General features: G+C 53.5%; 1 protein-coding gene across 1 annotated transcript; it reads right to left on the bottom strand.

The window, feature by feature from the left end:
* Positions 1-1913: 1913 nt before the first annotated feature.
* Positions 1914-8288, bottom strand: COX4I2 (cytochrome c oxidase subunit 4I2). Its single transcript, XM_024559856.2, has 5 exons — positions 8215-8288; positions 6646-6727; positions 4941-5105; positions 4236-4367; positions 1914-2157 (listed from the first exon to the last, which is right to left on the bottom strand). Exons 2-5 carry the CDS (start codon positions 6725-6727, stop codon positions 2021-2023), a joined length of 516 nt encoding a protein of 171 aa, XP_024415624.1. The 5' UTR covers positions 8215-8288; the 3' UTR covers positions 1914-2020.
* Between the last annotated feature and the right edge of the window lie 883 nt (positions 8289-9171).

Below are 9171 nucleotides of genomic sequence, written 5' to 3' on the forward strand. Positions count from 1 at the left end.
ATTTGCTTCGCAGAGGATGAGACTGATGCAACTTCCCATTACACTTAGAATAAAATCCCACGAGGCTTTAAGTAAGCTGCTTTCTGTCTCAAGACCAACCCTCTCCCCCAGCTCAGGCCTTCCTGCTACCCTGTACGTCCTTCGACTCCAGTCCCTGTGGGTGGCCCCCTGGAAGTTCTAATCCACACACAAACCAGAATCCCACCTCAGGGGCTTTGCCTTTGCTGCTTGTTTTTGCTACAAGGCCTGTCTCCTCATTTCATTCAGACCTATTCTCCAGTGCCACCTCCCAAAGAGGCAGGGTAGTGAAAAGCCAGGAAAGATCCTGGGTGAGAGGAATGGGGAAACAGATAGGAAAATTAAACAAGGCCAAACAGTTTGAGCAACGTACAGCCAGCTGGTGAATCGCGTGCACTTATCTCCCCTAACGAAGGACACTTGAGAGAGAATGGCATGTACCTCTCCTCCCTAACTAAACGATACATAGCTTAAATCTCCCTGGCGTGGGAGACAGAGAACAGAGACCCAATTAATGTCATTTGTGCCAGCTAAACCCAAGGACAGATGAAGTCAGGGGAACAAATAACAAAAACCCCAGACCCAAGATAAAAGCCAGACAGAGCCAAGATGAAAGCCAAGTGGTATAAGTAAAACAGTATTGCACAGAGAATATTTGCAGCCCCCACCCCCATGCCCTGGAAAACCGATGAATATTCTGCTGAAACCCTCCCCTAAGACGGTCACCCACAGGGAAAAAAGGATAAGAAGCTCTCAGGACGCAGACTGGTGCGGGCTCACTGTAGAGCGACATGCCCCCCTCAGGCAGGAACTTTGTTTCGTCCTAAACTCTAAGGGTCCCCAGGAGACTTGCAGCCAGGGGAGCAGTGAGCAGTGACAACTCAACCCGGGTTTACCCCCAATCCTGTCTCCGGAACCCCCTTATTCTCTGACTTCCCGGTGAGCTCACAGCAGCCCGGCCTGGCTCCCTTCTTTCCTGTAACATGTCTAAGGAGCCAAAGCAGAGCTCCTCCTAGGTCAGAGGTGTCAAACTCATTCTCACCGGGGACCACATCAGCCTCGAGGTTGCCTTCCAAGGGCCGAATGTAACTTCAACTCCTTAACAGTTAAGGAGTAGTTACATTTATACAGTCCTAAAATTATTTCGGCCCTTGGAAGGCAACCGTGAGGCTGATGTGGCCCCCGGTGGAAATGAGTTTGACACCCTTGGCCTAAACTCTCTCCTGTTATTTCTTCTACCCTAAATCTTCCCTTTGTTTCACTGTTCCCAGCCGTAGTAAACATACTCTCAAAATCACCTGGACTTGTGTTGCGAGATCTCTCCTACATGAAATCAAGAACCCGCACACCGCAGGGCGGCCTGAGGCGCCCCGCTCCGGGCGGCACCTGTCCGGTAGCACCAAGAGGTCTTCCCCCGCCACCCCCAGTTGCCCTTTAACTCTGTCCCTTTATCCTGCTGTGTTTGTGTCTTCATAGCACTTGTTACCATGTCACGTACTATGTGTTACACTTACTCACTTACCTTTTGTCCCCCCATAAAGAAGAGTCTCCTCCATGAGGCCAGAGACTGCCGCATCCCCAAGGTCTGGATTAGTACCTGGCACGCGGCAGATGCTCAGTAAGTATTTGTTAATTGACTGAGTGAGAGAGTGTCCTTCCCTTTACTCCAGCCATTTCTTTCCTCCACCTGGAATGCTTTCCCTTCTCTTTCCTGCCTCTCCTGGTCCCAGTGATCCCTTAAGACTCGGGGCTCGCCCCCACTCCTCCAGGAGGCCCTCCCGGATAAGCTGGGCTCTGAGCCCCTGGAAAGTGGCTTGTTCTTGCCCCTCGCCTACTATACTGCCCAATTTTAGGCATAATGTAGGCTTCCTGGCAGACAAAGACTGGGGTGGAGATTAAAGCAGAAGAGAATAGGCCAGCTTTATTGGAGTGAAGGAGAGGGGGAGGGGTGCTCCACAGGCTCTGGGCCAGCGTGGAGCTGCCAGGGGAGCAGCCTAGGGTGTCACTTCTTCCACTCCTTTTTCTCGTAGTCCCACCGGGAGGCCAGGCCTTGCACAGGGTTGGCCTTCATATCCAGGATGCGCTGGAGCTGCTGGGCCTTCCACTCATCCGTCAGGGTGATGGGCTTCTCAGGGAACACTGCAGGGAAGGCATGGGGTACCGACGGGGGCAGCTCAGGACCCTACCAGGTCCGCCCTGAGCCAGGGCCCCCAGTGACAGAGTTAGGGTACACTGCGCAGAGGAGCCCCCTCCACCCTGTCTGCCTCCCTAAACTCCCTAAAGCTCTACTCCCTGGACTTCTGTGTTCTGATCCCACTCTGCCTCAGATTCGCTGTGGGAACTGGGCCAAAGTCCTTCCTCTTCTGAGTCAGTTTCCTCGCCTACTGTGCGGCCCAGTGGGAATAGGAGCACCGGTTCGAAGTCTGCCTGGATCCAAGTCCCAGATCCACCACTCCCTTGCTCGGTGACCTTGAAAAAGTCACTGTATCTCTCGGAGCCTCAGTTTCCCCACCTGTCAAAACCAGGTCCTATCCACGAGGGCTGTGGGGTTTAAATGAGTCAGCATTTATGAAACAGCTTGCACAATGTGGGGCGGACATCACGCCCCTAATACATGGTAGCTGCTATAATTATAATCCCTGAGTGTGCTCCCGGGTATTGGGAGCAGTCCAGGATGACACAGTTTCTTTTACTTCTGGAAGGGGGTTGGGAGTAGGACGTAGGGTAGGGGTGTTCACTTTAAAACTCTGGGGAGGACAATCTCAGGTGCGTTCACACGTGGAGCGGGGAAGGCCAGAGGGCCACAGCGTCCAAAAGCACTCACACCCTACTTCCTAGTCCATCAGCCCCTGAGGCTAACTGCCTGAACCCCCGCCCGCACTTTCTATCCCAGTGGGTGGGCAGGAAAGGGAAGATCTTCATGGGCACCTATGAGTACCAAATGTGGGGCTAGACTAGAATGTGTCCCAAAGGCTTTCTCTGTTCATTCTTACGCAAGGCAGGAATGCCCATCACACTTCTACAGAAGGAACGAGGTGAGGCCACCAGAGATGACATCACTTGAGTCAGAGACTGCCAGCTCTCCTTCCATAGCTTCTCTCTTCTTCCAGAGCAGCGCTTCCCAGACCTGAGTGGGCCCCGGAATCACCCGGAGGCCGTTAAAACACTGCGGGCCTGCAATGTCTGTCTCGGTAGCTGCAGAGCAGGGCTGAGAACTCGCATGTCTAACTAGTTCCCAGGTGAAGCGACAGGGCCAGGAACCACACTTTGAGAATCGCCCTTCTTAGTAAGAAATGGTCGGCTCACCCTTCTACAGCAGGGATTTTCTACCTTTTTCATCTCTTGGCACACATAAGCTAATTACTAAAATTCTGCAGCACACCAAAAAATATATTTTTAGCTGACCTGACCTGGTCCGTTGGGTATGTGACAGCCCAGTTAAAGACTACACTTCCCAGCTTTCCTTGTGGATACCCATGATCATATGATCATGTCTAACCAATAGAATGTGAGCAGAAGTGGCGCATGCAACTTCAGGACCTCCAAGAGGAGTGCATCCTCCCTTCCGCTCTTCTTTGCTGGAATGAAGGCTGTACAGCTGGAGCGGAGCAGCCATCTTGTCGGCCAGGAGGAAAGCTGTGTGTTAAGGGTCCAGAAGACACAAGAAGCCGGACATTGTGGAGTCCCTGTACGCCCCCGGGCCTATTTTTGTGAGAGAGCTTTATCTCGTTTAAGCTCTTGTATGTTGTGGACTCTTTGTTACAGCAGCGGAAACAATGTATTGAAAAATTCATGCTTAGTGGCAGCCAGCTGGAATGGGCCTTCATCCGGATGGCCTTCCAGGATTCCTTCTCTCTCTCCTTTGGGTCCTCAGAGAGCCTGAACACCCCTTACCCGTGCCACATATCCTGAGTTACAGGAACCACGCCACTCATAACCATGTGCCAGGCACTGGTCTATAGCTCTTCCCATTAAAACTTCACACGAGCCCTGAGATACGGGTCCCCATTTTACAGATAAGGGAATTAAGGCCCCGAGAGGCAGCACCCTGGTGTTCCCAGCCAGGCAGCCGGGCTCTGCCTGCCCCTGCATCTCTCTGGGGAGCTTTTCAGAACTCCTCAGGTGAGCTCCAGCATAGTTCCCTTAGAAGAGCTGGCTGGTGGCTGCAGCCACAGGACATGGCCAGGGCAGCAGGCAGGGGAGATGTCGCCACTCACCGTAGACCCGCTGCCACCAGATCAGCAGAGCTGTGAACCCACAGAAGAAGAAGACACAGCCCAGCACTGTCTTCCACTCATTGGAGCGACGGTTCATCTCCGCGAAGGTCTCATGGAACTGGAGCCGGTACACTGGAGGTGGGGGGGGGACCAGGGGGACCACAGGTGCAGCTGTTTCAAGAACCCCAGGCCAACTCTTGGTCTTGGGGGTCTCCAGCCTCCCCCTCCCTGCAGCAAATGCTGTCCATTCAGCTAATTCTTATTGAGCACCTACTGTGTGCAAAGCGTGGCCAGAAGCTGGTAAAGCTCCAAAGCTCCAAATATTAAAATCAGCCCAGGGCACGTCTGGTGGGCAGAACCTGGGGTCACACAGCCCCCCTGCAACCCCACCCACAACCCTTGCCTCTCTGCTCTGTCCCCTCACACCACTCAGTGATGCCAGAGCCCTCCAAGCTCTGCTGTTCCCATATCCCTCCCCCTGCTGTTCCCACTACCTAGCAGCACCCTCCCCCTCAAAGCCAGCTGGAAGGTGAATAAAAGAATGAATACATGAATGAATTTCCCCCTTGGGTATGCATTCACCTGTTTGGAGGTTTCTGGCTGTTTTGGGTGGGGGCTCATGCTCCCCACTGCTCCCCGACAGGCCCTTGTTTGCAGAGCCACCCCTAGCCCACTCTCCCCAGCAAGTCCCACTCTGAGACCTACAGGCCACCTTCTCAGCATGGCTCAGCTGGGTCCAGCTGCCCTTCTCCTTCTCCTTCAGGGCCCGCTGCTCGGCGCTGAGCTCTGTGCAGAAGGGCTCATCTGGCATCGGGTAGGAGCGCTGGGCATGGTAGTTGGTGTAGGGGGGCATCTTCCCCTTGCCGTGGGCTGCGAGCACAAGGAAGGAGCTGAGGTCAGGCTGCCCCGGGGACATTCCAGCACTAACCATGATATTAATAGAGTGGGCTGTATTTATTGAGCCCTTACTGAGCCATCACTCTTAGCCACGTGATGCTGTGATCTCCGTTTTACAGATGAAGAAACTGAGCAGCAAGTGACTCGCTGAAATTCACAGAACCGGAAGGACCAGGGCCAAGGCTGCGATTCAGCGCCCCTGGCTTCAAACCCTGTGTTCTCTGGGAAGATTGCGGTGAAGAGAGCATGTCAGGCAGAGGCAATGGGAGGGCAAAGGCTCAGTGAGAGGAACCCGAGCTGACAGGTGTGAAACTGCTCCGCAAACTGTAAAACAATGTCCATATGCCTTTAATGAAGGAGCAAGGGCACAGCTTTGGAGTCAGCTGAGTGTGAAACTCGGCTCCTCTCCACCCCAGCCCCACCCAGTCCCTCTACCTCACTGTGCTTCCATCTGCTGGCACACAGTAGATACTCCGTAAATTATACTGATAAGTAGAGAGGTTGGTTCACTGCTGGCTTCCATTCCTGGACGCTCTCTCCGATGGCCAAGCCCTCCAGGGCTCCGTGTAAGGGTCCAGAAAAAAGTCCGGGCACTGGGACAGTCTCAACAAAGCTTCTGTTCATCGTCACCAGAGATGCCCACAAGGATGGCATTAGTACCACCTTGCCCGGATGGCACTGGGACTGCTTTGGGCAGGGAGTCCTGGCTCTTTGAATATCTAGGGCCACAATTTGTTCATCTGAGAAATGGAAATAACGTAGCCTCCACCTCACAGGACTGTGGTGAAGTCTAAATGTGTTAATCTGTATCAAATATTTATCACAGCTGGGGGTGCCTAGTAAGAGCTCAATAAGTGTTATTTCTTTATAAATCAATCAATCAATCAGAAAGGCCCTTCTGTTATCTGGCTGAAGTCTCTCCTGCTTTAGGCCTCTTTCTTCTTCTTCTACTTCGTCATCTTCTTCTTCTTTTTTTTTTTAAGATTTTATTTATTTACTTCTTAGAGACAGTGAAGGGGGGGCGGAGGAGAGGGAGAGAAAGATCAATGTGCAAGAGATACATCAATCAGTTGCCTCTTGCACACCCCCTACTGGAGAACCTGGCCCACAACCCAGGCATGTGCCCTGACTGGGAATCGAACGTGTTACCTTTTGGTTTGTAGGCAGGCATTCAATCCACTGAGCCACACCAGCAAAGGTGGCCTCTTTCTTCTGACTAGCATTGACCCCAGGGTCTGGAAAGGAGGTCCCAGGTTCTGTCAGCTTCGGTACCTCAGGACACAAAGGCCTCAGGGGACTAAAGTTTAGGGGTCAGGCACTGAGGAAGCTTGGAATGCAGGGGCTGCTGTCTGCCTGCCTTTCGAGCTCCATTTCCTGGACCCAGAGCTGGGATTGTGGGAAATGGTTTTAGGAGTAGGCCCAGGGCATCATGGAAGAGAGGGCTCAACCTGCAGACAGAACTCCTGCCCCTTGCCTTGGAGTTAGGCAAGGGGGGAGGGTGTCCAGGTCTTACCTGGATCTTCTGGGCTGTGTATCCCTCGCATTCCAAGTCTTCGTTTCCCCAGCACCAAGCTCCAGGCAGCTCTGAAGGACATCTGGGGGTTGTAGGCAAATGAGCTCCCACATTGCCCTCTGCCCCTACCCCTCAGGGCCCAGACAGAGAAGCCATTTTCATAGGTGTGGTGGTTGCAGGGTCTAGGATTTCAAGGTCCCCCTCAGGCTCCTGACCTTGTAATTGTGTCTGATTCCCTGAGGCGGGGTGTGTGTGTGTGTGTGTGTGTGTGTAGATGGGGGTCCTAGAGATTGGGAGCTTCCTCCTGGGACCTCAATTTGTCATCTGAGAAGAGGGAGGAGGCCTAGTTCTTTTTTAATTTAAAATTTAAAAAATGTTATATTTCTTTAAAAAAAAGATTTTATTTATTCATTTTTAGACAGAGGGGAAGAGAAGGAGAAAGAGAGGGAGAGAAATATCAGTGTGTGGTTTCCTCTCGAGCGCCCCCTACTGGGGACCTGGCCCACAGCCCAGACACGTATCCTGACTGGGAATCGAACTGGCGACCCTTTGGTTTGCAGCCGGTGCTCAATCCACTGAGCTACACCAATCAGGGCTAATTTAAATTTTTAAAGATGTATTTATTGATTTTTTTTTTTTAGAGAGAGAGAGAAACATGGATCTGCTGTTCCACTGATTTATGCATCCATTGGTTGATGCTTGTGTGTGCCCTGTGTGTGGGAAGATGCTCAAACCACCTGACCTACCCAGCCAGGGTCTGAAAGGCCTGGTTTTTAAGGCAGAGGTCTGAGTAGTTTGGGGCTGGGAGCCTGGGTACTGCTTCCTGTCCCAGCTCAGCCTGGGTTGTTTGTCTACCCTCACCCCCCCAACCCCACCCCCAGGAAATGGGGTGGGAGTCCAGGTAGGGAGGAGGCAGATCCTGCAGCTACCTCTCTTCCCTGCCCGGCCATCTGCCACGGGTTTCTGCCAGACAGTCTGGCCCCCACCCCTTCCCCCCTAATTGGCTGCCTACGTGCAGGGAGAGCCTGCTCTGCTGGATCTTGTGCGAGGGGAGGGCAGGATGAGCCCAGCCCCCTAGGGGATGGGGAGTCTCAGGGACTGACATCCCACGGGGGGTGGGGAGGGACTTTAGAGGAGGCAGAGGACCAAACTGGGTCAGAAGCAGGAAGAGGAGCACACATCTGGAGAAAGTAAAGGGGTACCCCACTTCTGGAGGGAGAAAGTGCCCTTCACATTTGGGGAGGGGACACCCAACAGTAATAAGGGAGGGGTATACCATGTGTGGGAAGGCATCTGGGAAAGCAGGGCTCCCCATCAGTGATAAATGGGTGGGAGAGCCCCACATATGGGGAGAGGGAAGGAGTAATCTGCATTTGAGGAAAGAGATGCCCTCCCACCCCCACACACACACACATGAGGACAGGGGATAATTCCCCAGGCATCCTCCACTCTGAGCTGCCAGAAGCCCCCTACCCCTCCTCCATGGCAGGGACCACATGGGGCCGGAGTCCTAGCCGCATTCCCCACTCTCCTGGGCTTGGGAATCAGGGGGTTCTTCCAACCACTTACCTCGCAGTTCTGCTGCAGGGAGAGCGAGACCCAGATCGCCACAGCCAGTAACTGAGAATGGGCTGCGGAGGGACTGGAGCTCTGGCGCCCGCCCCCGGACCCGCCCCCAGCCTTTCCCAAGGCCGCCCCTTCGTGAGAACGTCCAGCCCCAGAGGGGCGTGGGAGCGCCCAGCTCCCCTCCCTGAGGGCTCCTGGCCACAGCCGGGAGCGAGCTGCTGCAGAGTGTACTCGCCACCTACTGGGGTCCTGCCTCTGGAGACCCCCCAGCTGACTGTGCCCTAGGATACAACTGGCCCTGTGTCCTGGTTGGTCCAGCATCCAGTTGGATAGTTCCAAGAGCTGGATCTTCCTGCCTCCACAACTTTGCTCTCTGCTGTTCCTCCCTCCAGGAATGCTCTTTCAGGGACTTTGCAGACCCAAGTCTAAGGCTGCCTTTCCAGCCCAGGCCCAGTGCCCCCTGGTCCCGGGAGCCCACGGAACCTGGAATCTGGAGGCTGGCCTGTGGTGCACTACCTCACACCCACAACCCCGTGCCCAATGAGAGGGGGGAAAAGCCTCCCCCTGGGATTCAACGAATGGCCTAACTACTCTGAGTTCCTGTTTTCTTTTCTACAATATGAAAAAAGATTTAATGATAGTTCCTCCCTCACGTAGTAGTTGTAAAGATTACGTCAGTAGAAAAGCAGCACGCACATTTATTCAAGAATGATTTATTATTATTGAGGCCTATTACAGCTGGCATTTATTATCTATTGTTTACCAGGTTAAGATACAGAACCAAAGAAAACCAAACACAATCTCCGCCCTTACAGGGCTTACAATCCACTTCCAAGCGGAGAAAAAGGCTTGCGCAGAGGCTCGGGCAGGAAAACACAGCCGTGTTCAAAGAGTAGTGAAAGGGGATCTTGGCCAGCTGGCAATGGGCACAGGGGAGTGCTGGAGTGGGGTTGGACCACC

This window comes from Desmodus rotundus, chromosome 6 (assembly GCF_022682495.2).
Source record: "Desmodus rotundus isolate HL8 chromosome 6, HLdesRot8A.1, whole genome shotgun sequence".
Classification (NCBI taxonomy): domain Eukaryota; kingdom Metazoa; phylum Chordata; class Mammalia; order Chiroptera; family Phyllostomidae; genus Desmodus; species Desmodus rotundus.